The sequence below is a fragment of the Vipera berus genome (assembly GCF_964194415.1).
Source record: "Vipera berus genome assembly, chromosome: 2".
NCBI classification, from domain to species: domain Eukaryota; kingdom Metazoa; phylum Chordata; class Lepidosauria; order Squamata; family Viperidae; genus Vipera; species Vipera berus.
In genome coordinates, this window is record NC_138203.1 from 268047031 (window position 1) to 268071275 (window position 24245).

At 42.7% G+C, this 24245-nt stretch overlaps 1 protein-coding gene across 1 annotated transcript; it reads right to left on the minus strand.

Moving 5' to 3' along the window:
• Positions 1 to 1782: 1782 nt before the first annotated feature.
• Positions 1783 to 10259, minus strand: LOC308662956 (uncharacterized protein; the record flags this gene model as incomplete). Its single annotated transcript, XM_081319101.1, has 2 exons — positions 7607 to 10259; positions 1783 to 3867 (listed from the first exon to the last, which is right to left on the minus strand). Exon 2 carries the CDS (start codon positions 3859 to 3861, stop codon positions 1783 to 1785), a length of 2079 nt encoding a protein of 692 aa, XP_081175227.1. The 5' UTR covers positions 3862 to 3867; positions 7607 to 10259.
• Positions 10260 to 24245: the final 13986 nt, after the last annotated feature.

Below are 24245 nucleotides of genomic sequence, written 5' to 3' on the forward strand. Positions count from 1 at the left end.
CCTTTGGGACAACCATGACCTGGATGACTGAGAATCTCCATAGAATTTAGAAACTCTGCTGTGTTGTGATATGTTAAGTCAACAAGATATTAAACCCAGGCCAATTTTAGAGAATAGACATTTATTGACTCTTTCTAGCATAAAAGCAAGAATTTAATGCAGGAGAGTTGTTTACTATAATGTTTAGTAACTTCAGAATGACTAATATACCGGTAGTTCTTATATGTTGCAGAAAAGCTGTAATGAATCAGTAAAAGAAATGCTAAAATGTAAAAGTAACAACTGAAAGGCAAAAAGAGTTAAAAATCCTATTTCACTGTTTTAAGATTACAACAATATGGAAAACAACGTAGTGTAATAGCGGTTAATAATTGTACGATTAACAAACAAATAAAATAAATTCTTATCTAGCCCAAAACTCAGTATTTAATTACTCTGTTCATTCTGGCTGATTTGATTAACCTCTTTCTCTTGATTACCTCGAAATTTACCGTCTAAAAGTACTTGAAGAGTATCTCTCGAAACTGGCACTCTTCTTCCTCATTAGGTACAATTCTGTCATCTGCTTTTGATGAAAAGGGATCCCTTCTCTAAAAAGTGACATTTTTAAAATCGCTTGTTCTTAAGATTTGCTATCTTAAAGTTTATTTGCAGAAAGTAAATTAGGAGTGGTTGTTAGAATCTAGCCATTCTCGAGCTGTACCAACGTAATATGAAAAGGTGTTAGAAGGACTCAAGAAGCCAGGAAAACTGAGAATCTATTACCCATATTTCAGTGAGCATAGTAACCCAAGCACCCATCTCTCTAAGAGATGATAGATCAGGCTGTGGGATCTAGCAGGGGGTTAGACTAGAAGACATCCAAGGTCCCTCTGTTAATTGATAAGCATCTCCAAAGAAATACAGACCTAAAATTGCTAACCCCAGAAAAAAAATGTAGACATTCTGGGAGAACACTTCTCCCAGAAGAACGAAGCTGAAGTCACCAGCCTGAGGATGACGGATGAGATTTCATTGAAACGTTGCCCTGATACCTCCAATTCTACGTGGGGAAAAACCCGAATGACCAAAGATATATATATATATATATATATATATATATATATATATATATATATATATATATATATATATATATATATATATATATATATATATATATATGTTTGTGTGTGTGTGTGAGAGAGAGAGACAGACAGACAGACAGACAGAATTGATTGTACCATCACTCCAAAAAAGAAGGAAGCCTGTAGTGACAATAGAATTAACAGCAATGAATGAAATTGGACATCACATTTTTAATATTGAACTCAACCCCTTTATCTATTGTAGAGACACAACCTATCCCACCCCCTTTATCTATCATACAGAGACAAATTATGGTAAAAAGAGAAGCACACAAAACACACTTCAGCTTTTCCTCCACCAGAAACAGCCCCAAAAGAGAGGAGTGGTAGGGCATACAAACCAGCAAGCAGATACGCAGAGAGGGGGAGAGGTATTGGTCCATAAAAATTGACCGAAGAGGAGAAGAGGTAACTGATGCACCAAAGAAGAAACAAAAATAGAAATATTTAGTATGAGCCAACATGAGCCCCTACGTCAGAAATGGTCAGCCAAGATTATTTTTGAAAGGATCCTGAACGGCAATATCTATAGCCGTTTCTTGGTTTTCTAGTTTTAGCAAATACAAGATGACTGAGTGGCCCAATTCACATCCTATTACTCTGAGGGAAATAATACAGAAGAGCCTCCATTTTCCTCATGGATTGAAAGACATTTCTACATGAATTGATCAGCTTCATCCTCAGTGATTTCCCTCATTCCTTTGTGCACATTATATTCGATCGCTTTCCTCTCAGCTTCCGGCACTTCCGGCAAAACAGCCTTCAGCTCAGAATTGATTTTGGCCACTCTGGCGTGGATGTTATATTCAAATTCTTTCTTTTGCTTAATGACAAGATCCTCTATGGCTTTTTGGGCATTGTCACAGCCCTCTCTTAGTTTGACACGCTCCATCCGGAATTGGGGATCAGAAGGGTCCATGGAAATAAGCCTGCTGAGGCTGCCCACTTTATCCATCAGGTATTTTGAAGACACGTCTGTGTAGGTCTCAGATATCATGTGCACCAAATGAGCTATGTTGGACGCATTGAAGGCCTGTTTGTAGATCATATCTATCACAAAGTCTTGGTGGGAATAATTCAGAATTTGGGGAAGATCTTCGGCCGATTTCACAAATTCGGTTAGGCGTTTATTGAGACAGGAATCAATGAGATTCGAGATCATCTGGAAGAAACGCACCATTTTCTCCCACTGCTCCTTCACTCTTCCCAAGGCGTCCAGGCCTTTGATCAGCATGTTTTTGGCTTTTTCAAAATCAATCTCCTTTATTTCGCATTTCCTCATTTCACTGAGCACGTCCAGCAAATCCTTATTCTGCTGCTTTAAGTTGTCAAAGCTTTTCTGGTACTCTTCTTGACTCATCTTCAGCATTTCTTTAGTTTGCTCAGTTTTCAAAAGGCTGTTTTTCACCACGGATGACAACAATGAGTCTTCTTGGGCATTTTTCTGAGATTTGGCCATATTTGGCGCCATGGGACCGAAAGGGGATGTACGGTTGCAGCATTTGCTTCTGCTATCGAAAACAACAATATCATTCGAGAGGGTGTTCATTTTCATTAACAGTTTTTCCTGGTTTATGTTCCCTGACTCTGCTGTTTCAGTTAATATACTGGAAATCTTGATTATATCTTTGCATATTTTCACTGCCAATTTTTTCAGGCTGCACTTTCTTTCTTTTTTTATTTTCTCTAACAGTTGCTCGGCTTTCTTTCTGGTCCATACGGTTTTGATTTCATTGTGCTTTTTATTGTAGAGGAGATCCATGTCAATATTACCTTCATCATCCACCACGGTTTTAAGAGCGTCCACCAATGCCAGCATTTGACCTGACAGGACACAGATGTTGTTCATGGCTATAAAGTCATCCCTACTTTCAAGCTCTTCCTCACTTATGCTGTTGATTGGAGAAAGCAACTTATTTCCGTTAAAGCTGAGCATGGATGTCAGGCTGGCAATTGACACCGTCATGGTTTCTCTTACAGTTGAAGCCATTTCCAGAACTACAGAACTCCAGCCAGTAGGAATGCTATCTACCGCTTTTCTATAATCATCAAACGTATCAGTCATTCTGTTCTTTATTTCCTTGAAGTATTCCTCTGCTTTTGCCTGGGCTTCTTCAGTTGCTTTCTTTCTTAGCTTCAGGTCTTCCAAGGCGTGTTTGGTTTGTGCCAATCCTTGTTCGTACTGTGATTTGGAACTCATACACACTTCCAGGAGTTCCCCAATCAGACAGATGACATCATTGAACTTACTGTCAACTGCCTTAGCCAAAGAGGAGCATTCATTTGCAATCGATTTCAGGCTGGACAGCTGTCCAGGGAGCAAGGCATCTATCAAGGTGAGGTCATCCTGGAATAAGGTCTTGATGATCATTTTGATTTGCTCAGGGACGCTCATAGAAAGGAGCCGGATGCCATCCATATTCTTGTGGGCAATGCTGAAGGCATGCCACCCACTGTTGCTCACCTGCATCAGGGAAGCCTGGAAAGAGTCCGGATACCTCATATATCTGTAGCCTCCCTCGGGTGGGGCAAGATTGATGGCAAAGTCTCCTTGTCCTGCAGCGATGCAAGCCAGCTCCCCTAAGAGGGCGATAGAAATGGGCCCAGGCATCAGATACTCCTCCCAGTTTGCGTGGGGCTTCATCATCAGTTCTGTCTCCTTTCGGACTTCCTCGGCTTTGCTAATGTTCATCATGGCCTTCGTAGCAAGCGCACCTTTGGGCTGGACAGCCATTTCGGCCTGGATAAAACAAAAACAACAAGAAGAAAGGTTGAACAGTCAAAATTGTAGTCTCTGGAATACCTGGGTTGGAAAAGATCCCAGTGAACTCAAAGAGTTCTAGAAGACTTTGCCACATCCAGGATAACACAGTCGTAACGTTTTGTTTTTATAACTGGCGATAATTTCCTTTTCAGAAATATGCATGCCAAGCACAGGAAATCAGGAGCTGAGGCGGTTGAAATGAATACAGGTTTATTGCATGTTAGCACTCTCTACAACAGACATGTCAAACTCGCGACGTCATGTGACGTCACGCAACGTATCAGAGCTTTTCCTCCATTGCTGGCAATGGGGTGGGCGCGGTTTCCTGGTGATGCATCTGCCCCAGGGCCGCCAGTTTGACACCCCTGCTCTACAAGAATCTGAAGTACTAACGGTTAAGGCAGATTGGTGGTCGATAAGGGTCAACGGAATTCAAGGATGGCTGGACTTAGATCTCTTGTGGGCTTAAGACTGATGACGCACTTGACCCCTCCCTCAGGCTGAGCCTGGTCATCTCCTACAAAGCAAAATTTGTCTGACTTGCTGCATTTTCATAAATTAGATTTAGAAATTCACTTCTGAACCTTTGTTTCACATGCACTTAGCTTGCTTCTATCAGAAATGTTGAATTTTAGCTCCTTTAAGCTCCAGAGCCAACCCAATGACCACATTCACTGGGAATTTACAAAATTAATATCCAACATATCTGGACAAGATTTTTAAAATATTAATTTAATTAATATTAATTAAATGTTGTTTATTAAATCTTTAAGTGATGTTTAACCAGTGCCAGCAATAAAAATGAATACGTTCAATCTAAATAACTGAAAAACAGTTTTATGATTAAAAAACCTAAATAAAGCTAAAAGGGGAAAAAACTAAAAAGAAAAAATGCAGAACAACATTCCAATTAATATTTTCTACTTGCTTAGTATGCCAAAATCAATGAAATCATAGTTATACAAATCATTAGAGTCAATGTTTGAACAACAAATCAAGCCAAGTTTGTATGGAGACCTATTATCTGATCTTGCCTTTCTGGCAATACAAAATCTATTCAAAGACTGAAAGCTGACAAATTCTGTTTAACCAAATTTTGAAGTCAAATTCAAGCTTTCCAATGTATTAACTGGAAACACGTTCACTTCTTTAAATGTAAGGCTTTCCCTCCCCAAGAGAAACTTGACATACATTTAATAAATAGATAGTTTAGTTCAGAGGTAGGCAACCTTGGCTCTTTTATGACATGTGGACCTCAACTCCCACGATTCATAAAAGAACCAAGGTTGCCTACCGCTGGTTTTGTTGCTGTTAGTTGCGAAGTCGTGTACGACCCATCGCGACCCCATGGACAACATTCCTCTAGGTCAGGGGTGTCAAACTCAATTTCATTGAGGGCCGCATCAGCATTGCGGTTGCCCTCAAGGGGCTGGGTGGGTGTGGCCTGGGTGGGCGTGGCCTACTGGGTAGGCGTGGCTAGAGTGCGTATGGCCTACTGGGTGGGCATGGCCAGCTCTACATCGTTCGCATCAAGGGTGCCTATGGGGGCCTGGGCAGGAGTGGGACAGATCTGAGGGTCTCTGGCAGAAGGAGGGTCTCTGGGCCAGGGCCAAGGCAGTGGGGGCCGTTCCCTCACTGTTTCCAGGATGGCTTCGCGGGCCACATGAAACCACTTCGCGGGCCGGATCCGGCCCCCGGGTCTTGTGTTTGACATGTCTGCTCTAGGTCTTCCTGTCCTCTACCACAGGGCTTTTCAACCTTTTCACCCATTGTACCACTTTTAGTATATGGCAACATCCGAGTACCAACAGTCACCGAGCAAGATGTCAAAAACTTGATGACCAAAAAAAAAAGGAAAAAAGTGATGAAGTACAGGAAGTCCTCAACTTACAACAGTTCAGTTAGTGACTTTTTGAAGTTACAATGGCACTGAAAAAGTGCCCCCCAAGCCACAGCTGAGCAAGACACCTGCCTGCCCGCCTGGCGGTGCTCTTCTTCCTGTCTGAGGTTTTCATTGTTGTGAGCATTTCTGTTGAGGATTGGCAGTGGGGGTGGGGTGGGGGGTGTTTGGTTTTTATTCCCCCCCCCTTCTGCTGGGTGGTTGCAGCAGGTTTTGGTCACTTCACATGACCCTGGGACACTGTGACCGTCATATATATGAATCAGTTGCCAAGCATCTGAATGTAAATCACAAGACCCTGGAGATGCTGTAACATTCCAGCTGATCGGTGCGTCTTCGGGGCCCAGCAGAAGCGCCAGGATCAGTGCTGAGCTCCAGCTGGAGCCTGGCACTGATTCTGGCGCTTCCACTGAGCCCTGACAGTCCTGCAACTCCAGCCATCTCTCGTTCAGGCTTGTGCGGTGCTGCCACTGCTTCAGCTCATTCTCCTCCCCTGCTACCACTTTTGTAGGATGGTTGCGTACCACCTACCAGGTGCCAATGTACCACAGGTGGTACCCATACCACTGGTTGAAAAGCCCTGGTCTACCATCTTCTGGAGTCCATTTAAGCTCACACCTACTGCTTCAGGGACTCCATCCAACCACCTCATTCTCTGTCGTCCCCCTGATTTAATTGAATGCATAAAGAGCCTTGGTGGAGCAGTGGGCTAATGCCTCCTTAAGTAACACCAGCTGCCTGCAATTAGTGCAGGTTCGCATCCCAGCAGGCTCAAGGTTGACTCAGCCTTCCATCCTTCCGAGGTAGGTAAAATGAGGACCCAGATTGTTGGGGGCAATAAGCTGACTTTGTAATAATGCCGCTTGGGGGGTGTGTGAAAGCCCTAATAAGCAGGTATATACATAGAATGAAGGCTACTGCTAAGCTTGTAAGCCGCCCTGAGTCTTCGGAGAAGGGCGGGATATAAATGGAATTAAAATAAAAAATAAAATAAAAAAATAAAGGGAGATAAATGAAGGGCCTGTCTTGCTTCTTCCGGTGTCTTTCATATCCCTCTGATTTTGATTCAAGCCAGATTCACATCTTTAAATGTAACTTTGCTTATCCTTTTAATAAATAACTGAAAAATGACTGATTGAATGCATAAAGGGAGAACTTGTTTTGCCTATTCTGACTTCATCTTTCATTTCCCTCTGACTTTGATTCAAGCCAGATTCAAGAGATTCCTTTGGCACCCAGGAATGTATCAAGAGTTAAAGTACAATTAGATTTCACCAGCAGGTGGGGTTTAAGGAAAAAGCCACTTTAGAGCCACCTTCGGTGAAGAGAAACAAGCTTAAATTACATTCTCGCCTTGATCTGCTTCCAAATCCTAACCGAACACACGCTTGTTTCCTCAGCCGCCTTGCTCCGAGCTCTACACGACTCTTTTCAGCTAGTTTTGGACTACTGCTCAAAATATGAATGTTGGCATCCCCTAGTGGAGGACAGTGACCTATAATTGTCAGACTTCGGCTGAATCCTGGCTTCCCAGGTCTTCCCCCATGTCATATGAGGACGCCCCCAACCTCCACTGCAGAATCTGTCTCCTTCCCCTCACTGGGCTTTCATTCAGTTCACCGTCCATAGCCAGAAAATCAGCCTATCTCTGCCTCCCCCCCCCCACACACACGATACTCTGCTTTTTCCACCCCCTGTGGGAGAAAGTTTTATGCTCCGTTAAGGACACAACTGGATGCTCATCTGTTGGTAAAAGAAATCGTGAGAACCACCATAAAAAACACCCCCTCCCCCGAGAGAAAGAGAGAGGCTCACGTCGGCACTTGTTTGTCTTTGAGGATCAGACTGGAGAGGAGCCAAAACAGGATATATTCGGTCTGTGAGGGTTTCCGATGCTTTTGTGAAGCTCAAGCGGATGCGAGTCTCTTTTTATGCAGCCCGTTTAGTTTCGGTTTCTGCTTTGCACCGATTCCTGCAAGTCAGGCGTGTTCGGAAATCAGCCCAGGTTGTAAAAGGCGGCTTTTCTACCCACAACCTTAACTCTAAATCCCACCCTGGATGCTTCAGGCAACTTCCAGAGGCCACCTGTGGAAACTCTGCAGCCTCTCTTAAAATGGGGCATTGCAAATCAAAACGGTTTCTGGTTTTATAAATACCCGCTGGTCGTCTGAATGGGGAGTTCTTTCTTTCTTTCTTTCTTTCTTTCTTTCTTTCTTTCTTTCTTTCTTTCTTTCTTTCTTTCTTTCTTTCTTTCTTTCTTTCTTTCTTTCTTTCTCTTCTTGATCTCTGAATGTTTCACCTCCATTTCTGGCAGGGATCAAGTCAGTTGCCTGCACTTTTTTCAATTCCACTTTAGCTAAGTGATTGGCAATTTTTTCTCATGAAATTAGAAAGAGAGATTAGGTGGGATGTGACTAGATTCAGCCCTCCGTCCCCTACCTTTATTTTTTAAAAGTGACTTGTGGGGGGAAATGATGAATTCTGTAAGTTTCCAGATGATACACAACTGGATGGGTAAAATTCTAAAGCAGATTCCACATTCAAAACCCAACTTGAGAGGGTAGGGGAAAAGATGTTAATGTTTTGAATTGTTTTAATGGTTTTTACTGTTTTTTGTTTTAAAATGTTTTGAAGATTTTAATTGTAATACCAGTAAATGTTTTTGAATTGTGAGCCGCCCAGAGTTGTTTGCAGAGATGGAGAGAAAAAGGAAAGGAAAGAAAGGAAAGGAAAAGAAAGAAAGGAAAGGGAAAGAAAAGAAAGGAAAGAAAGAAAGAAAGAAAGAAAGAAAGAAAGAATCTGTTGGAGACAAATGCAATGTTCTTTACTAAGGAAATGATTATGAGTTGTTGAAAGAAAAATCTTCATCAGGGTCCAGGAATAAACAACATGGCAACTGTTTTAGAAAGAAGGTTGTAGTTTATTGAAGAGGAAAGCCAGACAGAAAGATATTCTCTTAAATACATTCTGGCAACTGTTTGGAACGTAGCTCAAGATCCAAAACAAAACAAACTCACTTGGAATTCCAGCAACAAAGTTTTTTATTTCAAAAAAAACCCCTAAAACTAAAACGTTTGCAAAGGCTTGATGGACTGAAACACACAGCCACACCTGACAGAGCTGTTATATCCTATCCCCAACCCCTTCCCTAATCATCCAATAAACTTTCCAGACCACCTAAACCCATTGTCCCTCCCATGTTCCAAGAAGCCCCTTTGTCCATAGCCTATCTTTCACCATCTGATTTTCTGTTACCACAGGCCGCCCCTTACAATTTGTAACTTCTGCTTTTTGTATTTGTGCTTAGATAAAATATTATTTCTGATCTTCAGTTGGCTTCTGCTTCAACCTTTAGACTCATTAGAAATTTCTGAATAATACTTTTATTCCTTTCACAACTCTGAATGCCTGCATTTCTTGGAAAAGGTGTGATTTCAGTTCTGTCCCGGCAGAAAAAAACCCAAAAGCTTTATCCTTATCTCAGAATTGGCGGCTCCCACTGCTAGGAAAAGAAATTGTTAGGATAATTGATGCCAAAGCCTCTGTGTGTGTATGTGTGTGTGTGTGTGTGTGCGGGCCCATGTAGACATTGCTTGATCTTTGTTTCCAATTTCCTTTAATTGCCCCCTAAATCAACTGCACCTTATTTGTTCATGTGCTGAGTTTTCCATTCACTTGTGGACCCATAGAAGAAATAAAATAAGATAAGATAACACTTATTATCATCTTTTTACTATGGGCACCACGGCACACATTAAAAATGAAACTCTGTTGCCTGCTCTCAAAAGTGTACACATACATAAGACAGATATAGACATGCTATATACATACATATGTATATACCTACACTCTTACCTATAAATACATACAAATATTAATCACTGTCCATCCTGAACACATAGCGGAAAGAGGAAGTTTGAATGTTCACAAAGTTGATACTGTATGGAAGAAAACTGTGACTGAATCTGGATGTTCTGCTTTGGATACCAGGGAGACTCCTGACAGAAGCTAACAAGGAAAACAGGTCACAAAGAGGATGTGTAGAGTCCCAGACAATCCTGCGGACCCTCCTCAAGCAACATTTGTATGCTATGTCCCGGATAGAAGGAAGTGAACTGCCAATAATCTTTCTGCCATCCTCACCACTCTCTGCACTGCCTTCCTGTCTAAAGCAGTGATGGTTCCAAACCAGACCATAATGCAATAAGACAGGAGGCCCTCAATTATCCCTCTATAGAAAGTGGTAAGGACAGGAGAAAGAAGATGTACTTTTCTCATGCAGCTCAGAAAATGCAGGCGCTGCTGTGTCCGCTTTGCCAGTGTCTCGTTGTTGACCGACCAATCAATGTCTTGTGGTGTATCACTGCACAAAAATAGAATCCACATTCTTGAAGTGGTCCACTTTAATTTTTGAGGAGTTCCCTGATCTGACAGATGACACCATTGAACTTACAGGTAGTCCTCGACTTAGAACCATTCACAAGTTTGATTGTTCAAACTTACAAAGTTACACTGAAAAAAGTGACTGATGACTTGTTGCAGCATCTCCCCCCATGATCAAAAATGGGAACTGGCATGTATTTAGGATGGTTGCAGAGTCCCGGGGTCATTTGATCCCCTTTGGTGGCTTTCTGACATGCAAAGTCAATGGGAAAGCCAGATGCACTTTACAACCATCTTACTAACTTAATGACTGTAGTGATTTGCTTAACAACTGTGGCAAGAAAGATTGTAAAATGGGGCAAAATTTATTTTACAACTTCCTTGGCAACAGAAATTTTTGGTCTCAACTGTGGTTATTCCAGTATTTGAGAGGGTACCACAAAGAAGAGGGGGTCAATCTATTCTCCAAAGCACCAGAGGGCAGGACAAGAAACAATGTTTGGAAACTGATCAAAGGAGAGAAGTAACCTGGAATTAATAAGAAACTTCCTGACAGTGAGGACAATCAACCACTGGAACAGCTAGCCTTCAGAAATTGTGGGCGCTCCATCAATGGAGATTTTTAAGAAGAGATTGGACAGTCACTTGTCTGAGATGGTATAGGGTCTCCTCCTTGAGCAGGGGGCTGGACTAGAAGACCTCCAAGGTCCCTTCCAGCTCGACTCTACTCTACTCTAAAACCTCAGTCTCTTCCTTCCTTTGGAAATGTTATTTCTCTCCAAATTCACCGCTTTTGCGTGGAGACAGAACGGCTGCAAATATTCAAATGGGGAGAAAGCTTTTTCTTTGCTGCAGTGGCAGAACTGAAATTGCATTTCTTGGAAGCCGTGGCGTTGCTAGAAAGAGAAACCTCCCCGGGTGAAAAGTTCAACGGGCTGGACATTGTACGCAACCTTAATTGGCAGGATGTGGAGATTTCTGGGCTTCCTCTATGCAAACATGAGTGTATGAGAGGAAGTGGCCAATTTCTAGCTTTTTCCTGAGCAATTTCCCCACCAGATTCCAATCTTTCTCTTGCTTGAAAAAGATCAAGAAATCAATCAAATGTTTGGATTAAAATTTGGTGGAACATTCAAAAGATTTTTAAGAGAAAGATAAAGTTTACTCCACAGTTATTTTTATTGGGTGTTATTACAGACTGTGACACTAAAGAAATTAATTTGATGTTGAATTTGATAACAGCTGCGAGATTATTGGTAGGGCAATACTGGAAAAAGAATTGTCTGCCTACTATAGAGGAGTGGACACTTAAAGTGTCAAATCTAGCAGAAATGGCTAAGATTTCTGCTTACTTGAAAGATCATTCACAAGAGAGATACATTTCGGTTTGGAGAAGATGGATAGATTATATTCAGAAAAAATATGGGACTAAAAAGTTCCATTTATGAGTAAATTTTAAATTAATTTTAGAATGTTGGTAATTATGTTAAAGGTGGGTTAAAGTGTATTATGTATTTGGTTTTTTATATAGTTGATTAATGTTAGTTAGATTATGATTACTATATATTTGTAACCCTGTAGCCAGCTTTGGGAAGTGGGGGAGGGGGGGTTAGGGGGGGTTGGGGAGGGGGATAATTTTGTAACTTTTTATAAAACTTTTCAATAAAAAAAGAAATCAATCAAATGTATTGTTATGATCAAAATTCAGTGATTCACCAATGTGGCAAAAAAGTCATAAAATGTGGGAAAACTCCCTTGACACATTTCTCACTTAGCAACATAAACTTTAGGCTCAACTGTGGTCCTAGGTTGAGGACTACCTGTATATTACTTGATCTAGGTTTGCTAAAAGAAATATTTTCTTTCCATTTTTCTACTAATGTATGGATCAAGAACAATTGCCCTGGAAGGGCATGTGCAACCTGGAAACTTCCAGAGTAGGCCTCATCCTGCCTGGGCCAGTTTTTAGCAGTAGAAGCATCTTAAAAGGGTCTTTCCTGCTGATACAAGTACTGGAGCAGATTCACAGAATAGGAGGTGCTTCTTAAATAGAAAGCTACTATGCTAGGCAACAGGAAACGATACAGCCAATTAAAATAACCAGAAGGGTTTTGTACAAAAAACCAGTTGCCCAGAGGAAAGCCAGGATGACAAAACCAATGGCCAAGTACCCACGGACATCCTTGTCAGCTAGCATTTCCTTAAGAGTGTAAGTATTTCTGGCCAAAGTACTTGGGGTCTCGCAGAAGAATTTTAATTTCTTGATACTTCGTTTTACCTCAGGGCAGTCCAGCAGCTGGTGTTCAGGATTTTTCGCATCTAGGAAGGGAAGCATGTGCTGCGTGATACTGTCAATCTGAGGCTTCAAGGAATTATAAATGAACACAAACTGGCTTGTCACCCGAACCGCATTCGCTTCCGAATGCAGGGTCCCCACCAGGTTAGAGCAGCCCCTGAGAGCCTCCTGCAGATTCAGAACATCCTTGTGAAAGTTGGTTAGCTGCTTTTTTCGTTCTGCCATGGCTTCAAGATTCTTCTGGGCCATCTTAATTTTTTCCTCTTGCTCTTTCAAGCACTTCTCACAATTGGCAACCTGGCTCTGAGCCTTCTGTTCCTTGGCACAATAATCATCTACCATTTCCTGTGCCGCATCGGCCTTTTCCTCAGCCGTCCTCTGAGACACGTGAGCGTCGATAACCTGAATACCTCCTGATAATGAGACAAAGACAAAATTGGGGGTTTACAGGATGTAACACGTAGCCAACAAGTTTTTCCAAGCAAGATTATTTCATATACATTTAGACAATTCCTTAGTCTTTAACTGTGGCAGCATGTCTACCATGTCTCAGCTGGGGGGGGGGTCTAGGACAACTCGCCATGGACAACTCGGCAGGGCCAACTCATTGCGGCCAACTTGCCACAGACAATTCGCCTTGGGGCAACTTGAAATGGCTAACTCACCACAGGAAAAACTCGCACAATTCGACACTGCATTAATCGTATCATTCAGATACTTTTATTATTGTTGTCTACATTTTCGTTGAAATTATTTGTCATTCTTATATTTCTGGATTGACTTTCATTATTGGCCACAGTTCCACTGAAATTAATTTAAGTTTTGTATTTGTTGAGTTGTCCTGCAGCAAGTTGTCCTATGGGGAGTTGGCCATGACAAGTTGTCCCTCAGAGAGTTGGTCATGGAGAGTTGGCTGCGGTGAGTTGGCCGAAGCAAACTGTCCCTTTCCACAGCTTTGGAAACTGGGCAAAGTCGGCCTGTTCGTATTTGAAAGAATTCTATCTCTAGGCTAGCATGGGGAGTGTAGAGATCAGAAGGAGACAGTGGAAAACTAGAAACCCAGTCTGATGTAGTAGTTAAGGGTGCTGGCCTAGCAAACAGGAGACTGTGAAGTCTAGTTCAGATAAAACCCAAGGAGCCTTGGTGGAGCAGTGGGCTAATGCCTCCTTAAGTAACGCCAGCTGCCTGCAATTAGTGCAGGTTCGCATCCCACCAGGCTCAAGGTTGACTCAGCCTTCCATCCTTCCGAGGTAGGTAAAATGAGGACCCAGATTGTTGGGGGCAATTAAGCTGACTTTGTAATAATGCCGCTTGGGGGGGGCTGAAAGCCCTAATAAGCAGGCATATACATAGAATGAAGGCTATTGCTAAGCACATTGATTTGTGCTTAGATTGTAAGCCGCCCTGAGTCTTCGGAGAAGGGCGGGATATAAATGGGATTAAAATAAAATAAAAATAAAATAAATGGGTGACTTTGAGCTACTCACTCTCTCTCAGGCCAAGCCAACTCACAGGGCTGTTGTTGTGGAGAAAATAAAGGGAGGAAGGAGTATTAAGTATGTTAAAAGGTAAAGGTAAAGGTTCCCCCGCACATGTGTACTAGTCGTTTCCAACTCTAGGGGTCAGTGTTCATCTCTGTTTCAAAGCCAAAGAGCCAGCGCTTGTCCGAGGAAGTCTCCGTGGTCATGTGGCCGGCATAACTAGATGCCAAAGGCGCACGGCATGTTGTTACCTTCCCACCGTAATGCTCCCTGTTTTTCTACTTGCATTTTTACATGCTTTTGAACTGCTAGCTTGGCAGAAGCTGGGACGAGTAACAGGCGCTCACTCTGCTACGCGGCACTCGGGATTCTACCCGCCAAACTGCCGATCTTCTGATCGACAAGCTCAGCGTCCTAACCCACTGAGCCACCGCGTCTCTTATTAAGTATGTTGGCCACCTTGAATTATTTATAAAAATATCGCAGGTGGGATAAAAAAAATCTATACTAAAAACTGTCTAAATGTATGTCCAATGTTCTCTGCGAAGTCATAAGCAGTTGAACTCGCCCTGAAGAAGGCTTACCTTTACACTAACTAAAGCAATGCCAAAAGGGTGAATTTAGGATGCCCCCAAAGAGGTTTGAGAGACCCAGTAAAGTAGAGAGATGGGAGTTAAGCAAATGGTCATCTTCTGATTTGGAGCAGTTGATAGCTAGTATTAGGGAGATGGACCAGACACATACAAAGTTTCACAAAGATTACAATTCTATATGAATCCATAAGGCCTGAAGGGAGAGCTTTCTCAAAATTACAGTGGCAATCAATTTCAAACCCTACCCTATGAGCTGGGAGCAATCCTAGGCAATTGTATGCGAACCTTCTCAGAAACCAAGTCAAAGTGTGACGGTTCATAGATCAACTTCCCCCGGGTTTTCTAAATTGAAAGGTTTATTATATATTTCAGGATGCTACTGAAGCAATGAAAACAGTATGGTAGATTCTATTTGTAATCTTGCATCTTCTGTCTCCTAAATCATTGACTTCAGCACTGAAGATAGAATAGAACAATCACTTTCCATCTACAGTACTGTATTGGTTACTGGTAGCTTCGTTTGGACAAAAGAGGTTTGCAAGCTGCATCTTCTCTTGAGGATATCTAGAATAGCGACAAGTGGACAAAATTTAAAACTGCCGATGATAGCAGAAAATGGAATCATTCATATATGTGTGTGTGTGTATAGATATATAGTTATATAGATATTACATAATCTTAACCAAAAATCACACAATAATGCAACTATCCCCTTCCTGCAAAAAAAAGGATAAAGCAAATAGAGAAACATAATAAAAATTTGGAAAACCTTTAGCAACATGTTCTTCCCTTCTCTGCCATTTTTCTCCAATCATTAACAGAATAAAGTAACAATAATAAGATTTAGAAGTGGCCCTGGAGATCGTCTAGTCCAGCCTCCTGCTCAAGTAGGAGACCTATACCATTCCAGACAAATGGCTGTCCAATCTTTTCTTAAAAGCCTCTGGTGATGGAGCACCCACAGCTTCTGGAGGCAAAGCTGTTCCACGAGTTAATGGATTTGTCAGGAAATCTCTCCTTAATTCTAGGTTGGATCTCTCTTTGGTAAGTTCCCATCCATTATTTCTTGTCCTCTGATTTAACCTAATTTAATTTAATTTTTTAAAAAATAATAATTTCATTAATTTTTTTACTTTAATTTAATCTCTGCTTAAATATTTCTACTGTGCTTTGGACATTAAACATTGGAGATTGGTGTTCATATCTCCTTTCGATCTGTCATTTATTGCCGTAAACTCTTTCCCTAAAGACCACAGTCCAAATGTCTACATTCGCCTTGATGATTAATGTATTTTACTGTATTTAAAGATACATTTGTGTTACATTTATTTAAACTTCTACAGTATTATGAATATGAAATTTTTTGCCATTGCTGAACAATCTCCAGTTTTGGTCTCCAAAATTCTATTCTTCATTCTGTGACCAAATATTTTGCAAACAAAACTGGACAAGAAATGGCAACACAGTTAGCTTATCTTGTCTAGTCTTGTTAACTTGTCTAGCACATGAAATATATTTGTGTCACGAATTTTTATCCCACCCACTAATATAATGGCGAAAAAAGTAAGGTTCTACATTTAGGCAAGAAAAACCAAATGCACAGGTACAGTATAGGGTTACCTTACACAATAGTAGTAACTGTGAGAGGGATCTTGGAGTCCTAGCTGACAATCACTTAAATATGAGCCCGCAGTGTGTTGCAGCTGCCAAAAAAGCCAACACAGTGCTAGGCTGCATTAATAGAGAAATAGAATCAAGATCACGTGAAGTGTTAATACCACTTTACAATGCCTTGGTAAGGCCACACCTGGAATATTGCATCCAGTTTTGGTCACCACAATGTAAAAAAGATATTGAGACTCTAGAAAGAGTGCAGAGAAGAGCAACAAAGAGGATCAGGGGACTGGAAACTAAAACATAAATAACAGCTGCTGGAATTGGGTATATTCTAGTCTAATGAAGAGAAGAACTAAGGGTGACGTGATAGCAGTGTTCCAATATATCAGGGGTTGCCACAAAGAAGAGGGAGTCAAGCTATTCTCCAAAGCACCTGAAAGCAGGATAAGAAGCAATGGATGGAAACTAGTCAAGGAGAGAAGCAACCTAGAACTAAGGAGAAACTTCCTGACAGAACAATTAACCAGTGGAACAACCTGCCTCCAGAAGTGGTGAATTCTCCAACACTGGAGGTTTTTAAGAAGAGACTGGACAGCCATTTGCCTGAAATGGTATAGCGTTTCCTGCCTGAGCAGGGGGTTGGACTAGAAGACCTCCAAGGTCCCTTCCAACTCTTTTATTCTATTCTAAAATAACCATTGTACTACACAACCTGCCCCATGGATTAGTGGCTATAACAGCATTTTCTTCTTCCTGAATATTGTAATTTAAACAACCAGCAACGACAGTCCTCTCTTTGCAGCTCACTGCGCCTTTGCAAATCCTTCCGAAGGCTCTGCAAATTGACAAGCTCGTTCTCTTTTGTTTTCTGTTCATCCATGAGTTTTTTCTTTGAGACTATTATCTCTAAAGTCATTGAATCCACATTCTTCAGACACCCTAGAACCAATTCTTCTGTCTTGCCCAACTCCTCTGTAGCCTTCTGGATATGCTCCTTTAGATCTATGTAAAACTCAACGTCTTCTTTTGCTTGGTACAGACAGTTGACCACAGAGCTTAACTCACATATTCCTCGGTTGAAATGGTGTCTGACCGTTTCTTTAAATGCGTTGTCGTGGGCAGACCTTCGGACAAGGGCCATACTTTCCCTGAATCACAACGGGGCCTGGTTTGCAGAGAAAGAACAAGGGAGATTCCAAAGAGAAGGTGAGATCTGATTCAAGATACAACTAATGGTTTGCCTTAGGCTCCAAGAGACAGAAGATAGGTAAAGGTTTCCCCTGTCCGGTCAATTCTGGCTGTAGGGGGCGTTGCTCATCCCCATTTCCTAGCCAAGGGAGCAAGCTTTGTCCAGACGCTTCCGTAGTCATGTGGCCAGCATGATTATATGCTGAGACATACAGAATGCTGTTTATCTCTCCGCTGAAGTGGTACCTATTTGTCTACTTGCATTTACATGCTTTCAAACTGCTAGATTGGCAGAGCTGGGACAAGAATGGGAGCTCACCACATCACGCATTACTTGGGTCTAGAACTGCCAATCTTCTGGTCAACAAATTGCTAGGCCACCAGCTCCTAGACAGAAGATACCAACACTGAACTTTCTTGTGGCCTCTGGTGCTGTCAGAGCACAAGTTAGGTATAGTAGTTAAAAGCACCAGACTTGAAATTAGAGATAAGGGACGCGGTGGCTCAGTGGGTTACGACACTGAGCTTGTCGATCAGAAGGTCAGTTTGGCGGGTTGAATCCCGAGTGCCGCATAACAGAGTGAGCGCCTGTTACTCGTCCCAGCTTCTGCCAACCTAGCAGTTTGAAAGCACGTAAAAATGCAAGTAGAAAAATAGGGACCACTACGGTGAGAAAGTAACAGCGTTCCGTGCACCTTTGGCGTCTAGTCATGCCGGCCACATAACCAAGGAGACGTCCTCGGACAAGCGCTAGCTCTTCAGCTTTGAAATGGAGATGAGCACCGGCCCCTAGAGTTGGAAACAACTAGCACGCATGTGCGGGGGAACCTTTACCTTTAGAAATTAGAAAACTTTACGTTCTACTCCTGCCTTAAGCTATAAAACCAACTGGGTCAGGGGTCCCCAACCTCTGGATGTTTGCAACCGGGATGTGGAAATGGCAGGTGAGTGTACATGTGCACACACACACCCCACTTGCGTGAGCAGCGGATGAACATATGCACATGCGCTCCATTTGCATGAGCGGCGAGTGCGTATGCACGCTGCTTGTGCAAATGGAGCTGTGGGCGCCTGCTGGCCATTTGCATGGAACCATCCCCTCCCCCCCCTCCCCCCCGCCCCACTGGTCTGCAAAGCCAGAAAAGTTGGGAAACTCTATACTGGGTGATCTTAGGCCAGTCCTTCTTTCTCACCCTAGAAATGAGAAGGCAATGGCAAGCTACTTCTGAAAAAAATGAGGCCAAATAAACTGCAGGGACTTGTCCAGGCAATTGCCAAGAGTCAAAGCGGCAAGAATTAACAATTACTGTGGTAACAAGCCCTTTGATGCAGCATGACCTCTGGAATCGGTGATTCATTAAAACTTTCTATCTTGTCCTGTCCTTTCTACCAAAGAATGTCTATAGAGATTCTCAGTCATCCAGGTCAGAGTTGTCCCAAAGGTGCTTTTTCCAAAAGGCAACTGGATTTTTCTTGGTTTTTCCTGTGAAAACATTTCGCTTCTGTTCCAAGCTTCTTCTTCATTGAACTCGGGAAGCTTCTTGGATGAGAAGCGAAATGTTTTCAAAGAAAAAAAAAACCAAGCAACTCCCGTTGCCTTTTGGAAAAAAGCACTTTTGGGTTTCTACTGAGGAGATCTGCAGAGCAGATTTATCAAAGCATTAGTTTTTAACATTAAGAATGCCGTGTCAAGTCCGGCTTCAAACATGCCCCTGAATTCCTCCACGTTTCTTGCTTTTACCTAACCCCCTCATTCTAAAAACATTGTTGAGCTCTAGCTGAAGGCAAGAGAAGAAAATACTAAATAGTATTCTCATGCTCGTGAATTTTCCCAGAGAGGGAACTGTGGTGCACCATCCCTTTAAAGTAGACCTAGTTGCAAACAGGACGTTGTCTGAATCCCACCCTCTGAGTAGGGGCAGGCATGACTCACTAGACCTGCCGTAGAAAAGCTGAATGGTCCTGCTTCACTTTCACACATAAAGACAATACCTGGCAGCTGTGTTACAAAAGGCCCCCAATGTCAGACAAAACTATCTATAGTAAAGGAAGGTTAATGGCAGCTATTGGTGGGATAGCCAAAACATCTGTCCCGGGTGGGTTCCTCCTTACTTTTGCCATTCTGTTGACCTTTCACTGGATTTAAAGAGATCTTTCTGGAATTGTCCAGAATCATTTTTGGTTTCTGATTCTCTGAAAAGGTTGCTATCTTCCAGAAACGTTCAATGCTTCCAAGTCAAAACACTTTATGAACAATTTAAAAGCAGCAAACCCTCAGGTGTTTCCACTTCTGAATGGCTTTCCCAAGAATCCTCTCCCCTCTTTCAATCCTATTTTGTGCTTTCTGATTTCACCACATAAAAAGTCCTGCTAAGAGACTTAAGATAAGGAATTATCTCAATAATGTGTTGAAGATCCTAATCTCTGTTCATGGGCCTATGGACACCCTAAAACAAACACTGAGCAGGTGGATGCGTCAATTTGGCTCAGTTAAAATTCCAAGTTGGTTCCTAACCTCAAAACCTCTCTAGCTGAAGGCAAGAGAAGAATATCACAGACGTATTGTTTTTCTCATATGCCTCTCACTCCTCGAGTCAATTTGAAATTCCGTGCTCCTCAAAGAAGATGCAACGTATGGATATTTCCTAACCCAGAGATTTAGACTAGACTAGAGTGTATGATTTGTGGAGAATATGGAGAAAAACAAGGTTTTACACTTAGGTAGGAAAAATCAAAGATACAAGTCCAGGATCCTGTGAGAGGGATCCTGGAGTCCTCGAGGATGATCACTTAAATATGAGCCACCAGAATGCAGCAGCAGCAGCAGCTAAAAAAGCGAATATTTATTTTATTTATTTTATTTTAATTCCATTTATATCCCGCCCTTCTCCGAAGACTCAGGGCGGCTTACAAGCTTAGCAGTAGCCTTCATTCTATGTATATGCCTGCTTGTTAGGGCTTTCACACACACACACACACACACACCAAGCGGCATTATTACAAAGTCAGCTTAATTGCCCCCAACAATCTGGGTCCTCATTTTACCTACCTCGGAAGGATGGATGGCTGAGTCAACCTTGAGCCTGGTGGGATGTGAACCTGCACTAATTGCAGGCAGCTGGTGTTACTTAAGGAGGCATTAGCCCACTGCTCCACCAATCCTTGGTTGTCTAAAAACAGAGGCACAGAATCGAAATAGCAGCAAGTATTAGTAACACTTTATGAAACTTTAGTAAGACCACACCTGAAACTCCCTTCCAGCTCTACTTTGATTGATCGATTTCTTCGAGTATCTTAAAAAGCTGCGTGCAGAAGGACTTTCTCACCCACAATTTCTCCTCCGCACCAGAGAAATAGTTAAGCCTGGCCGTTCTTGGTCCCAGGGATTCTTCAATGACAGATAAAGAACTCTATTTACCAAGTTGAGATAAATGGACTCAGTTGCCTTCCAGTCACTATTGACTCTTGGCAGCTGTCTGGACAGATCCCTGCAGATTTCTTGGCAAGATTTTGGAAGCAGGTTAGCCCTTGCCTGCTTTTTCTTTCTAGGACTGAGGGAGAGGGACTGTGCCGAGATCACCCAGTTGGCTCCGTATCCAAGGCATAATGCCTCCTTAAGTAACACCAGCTGCCTGCAATTAGTGCAGGTTCGAGTCCCACCAGGCTCAAGGTTGACTCAGCCTTCCATCCTTCCCAGGTAGGTAAAATGAGGACCCAGATTGTTGGGGGCAATAAGCTGACTTTGTAATAATGCCGCTTGGGTGTGTGTGTGAAAGCCCTAATAAGCAGGCATATACATAGAATGAAGGCTACTGCTAAGCTTTGTAAGCCGCCCTGAGTCTTCGGAGAAGGGCGGGATATAAATGGAATTAAAATAAAATAAAATAAAATAAAATAACATAGACTCCCAGTTTCTGCCTTAACGAGCACACCAAACTGCTTCTCCTAAATTAACTTAAGAGGACTGTCTTAATTAGAACCCTAATTGCTTTTGATGAAAAGCTAAAGCGACCAAGAAAAATTAAAAACAAAAAAACAAGCTACCCAAGAGGCAAACTTTTTGTGCTCATTTTAGAAGCCTGCAAAAAGATTTGAGAGAAAAATATCCAAAGAGCAGCTTACCTTGCCGGAGCTTGGTACCAAATGAAAAAGAAAAAAGAAAAAGAAAGCAATTGTTTAGTTTCTGTTTCTAAATCTATAGGACTTTAAAAGCTCCGGCTCTTCTAAGCGCTAGCGCCCTCCTGTGCCTTTAAAGTTAGTAACAGAGGGAGGTTATTATTAAAAACAGGAAAGGAAGGAAAAGATGCTTTGCTTTGCTTGAAATCTGTCCCAGGCAGCAAGGGGCTCTCTCAAAACTGTTGTGCAAAGCCACAGTTGTTGTTGTTAGCTGCGAAGTCGTGTCCGACCCATCGCGACCCTATGGACAACATTCCTCCAGGCCTTCCTGTCCTCTACCATCTTCTGGAGTCCATTTAAGCTCACCCCTACTGCTTCAGTGACTCCATCCAGCCACCTCGTTCTCTGTCGTCCCTTTCTTCTCTTGCCCTCAATCTTTCCCAGCATTAGGCTCTTCTCCAGTGAGTCCTTCCTTCTCATTAGCTGGCCAAAGTATTTGAGTTTTAGCTTCAGGATCTGGCCTTCTAAAGAGCAGTCAGGGTTGATCTCCTCTAGGACTGACCGGTTTGATCGCCTTGCAGTCCAAGGGACTCGCAGGAGTCTTCTCTGGCACCATAGTTCAAAGGCCTCAATTCTTTGGTGCTCAGCCTTTCTTATGGTCCAGCTTTGACTGCCATACATTGCAACTGGGAAGACCATAGCCTTGACTATACACACTTTTGTTGACAGGGTGACAGGAAAGCCACAGAGCTGCCTCATTTCTCAAAGTAAATGCAGCCTCCAGGATTTGCTTCGCTTCTCCTTCACACCTTCTCCGGCATCACTTGCTCAAAGCTTTCGATAATCGTTTTGCATTTTTTTTTCTGCAATGCCTTTTCCAGGCTTAGATTTATTTATTATTTATTTTATTGAATTTATATACCGCCCTTTCCCGAAGGACTCAGGGCGGTTTACAGGGTACTTAAAACATTGATACAAAAATTAAAAAACGATTAAAAAGATTACATTTAATCCCTGAAAAAAATATTAAAAACCCCAATTAAAAACTCTCAGCCTGGGCCAGAAAGCTCAAAGAGCCAGGTCTTCAGGTCCCGGTAAAATGAACGAAGGTCGGGGGCAGTCCTAAGCTCCACAGGCAGCTGGTTCCAAAGGGCAGGCGCACCCACAGAGAAGGCCCTCCCCCTGGGTGTTATCTGCCGGCAATCTTTTACCGGCAGCACCCTGAGAAGGCCCTCCCTGTGGGAGCGCATTGGACGAAGGGAACTTGATGCCGGCAGCAGGTGTTCCCTCAGATATCCCGGACCCAAGCCATTTAGGGCTTTATAGGTCATCACCAGCACCTTGAATCTCACCCGGAGGGCAACCGGAAGCCAATGCAGCTCGTGGAGTAGAGGTGTTACATGGGAGTGTCGGGAAGCTTAGAACCGTAACATCAGAAGCTCTTAGTCATCAGCTAACATGCTATATCCACCAATCTTTGAAGCAATGGAAAACTATAATGGGATAAGAAGTTCAACGAGAGTCAGGAGGCCAATAAATTTAAATAAATGGATAAATCTCACTGCCTCACAGGCGATCCCCTGCCTTCCCAAAATAGGAATCGTGTCAGCAAACAGAACAGAATAGAATAACAAGAGTTGGAAGGGACCTTGAAGGTCTTCTATCTATCTAGTCCAGTGATGGTGAACCTTTTAGAGACCGAGTGCCCAAACTGCAACCCAAAACCCACTTATTTATCGCTGGGTGCCAGGTGGGCGTGGCCTACTGGGTGGGTGTGGCTGCGGTGGTCATGGAAGATTGGGTGGGTGTGGCCAAGGTGGGTGTGGTCACCTAAATGTCGCTCGTGGGGAGGGACACCTGTGGGGGGCAGCTGTTTGAAGAGGGACAGTTGCCACCTCCGAGGCATGGCGCGGGTGCCCACAGGGAGGGCTCTGAGTGCCTCCTCTGGCACCCGTGCCATAGGTTCGCCACCACTGATCTAGTCGAACAACGTACTCAGGCAAAAAACCCTGTACCATTTCAGACAAATGGTTGTCCAATTTCCAGTTGTTTTGGGATTGCATCCCAGGCACCTATTACTGTTGGTATTACCTTTGCTTTCTTTTGCCATAGTCATTCTAGTTCTATTTGCAGGTCTTTTTATTTGTGTTATCTTCTCCAGTTCCTTTTCTTCTCTTCTGCCGATTCCAGGTACTGCCATGTCCATTATCCAGACTTTTTTTTTTTGCCTTTCTTATCCACAATTGTTAAGCCTGGGGTGTTATGTGACAGGTGTCTGCTTGAATCCCGAAATCTCAGGGCACTATAGCTTCTTCATTTTCTACTATGCTGGTGTGAAAACGCTCAGGAAGCAACAGGAAATTAGTCAACATCCCAAGCTCATAATCTTCCTTCTCTTGCACAATCGCGTTTGCACACAACCAACCAAACATGGTTGCACGCAATCAAACCTTTTCATCAAATGTCATCAAACCTTTCGCCATCTGAGGTTCCCCCGTCTAGCAGTGCTGAATGCCGCCATTTTGGAGAAAGGGAGCAATTTCAGTTCTGCCGCTACAAAGAAGGAAAAGCTTTCTCCTTTGAATTTTCGGAGCCTTTCCTTCTCCAAGAGAAGCTGTGAACGTGGAGAGAAACATTTCCATTCTTGGGGCTGCTGAGATGTGTGAAAGAAAGGGAAGAAGAGGCTGACATCTCCCAACACTACCGGAAAGAAGTTCAGCACTCCATTTTTTTCCAAATCATTTTTTTAAAAAAAAATAAAAAAGGCAGATGATTTGACT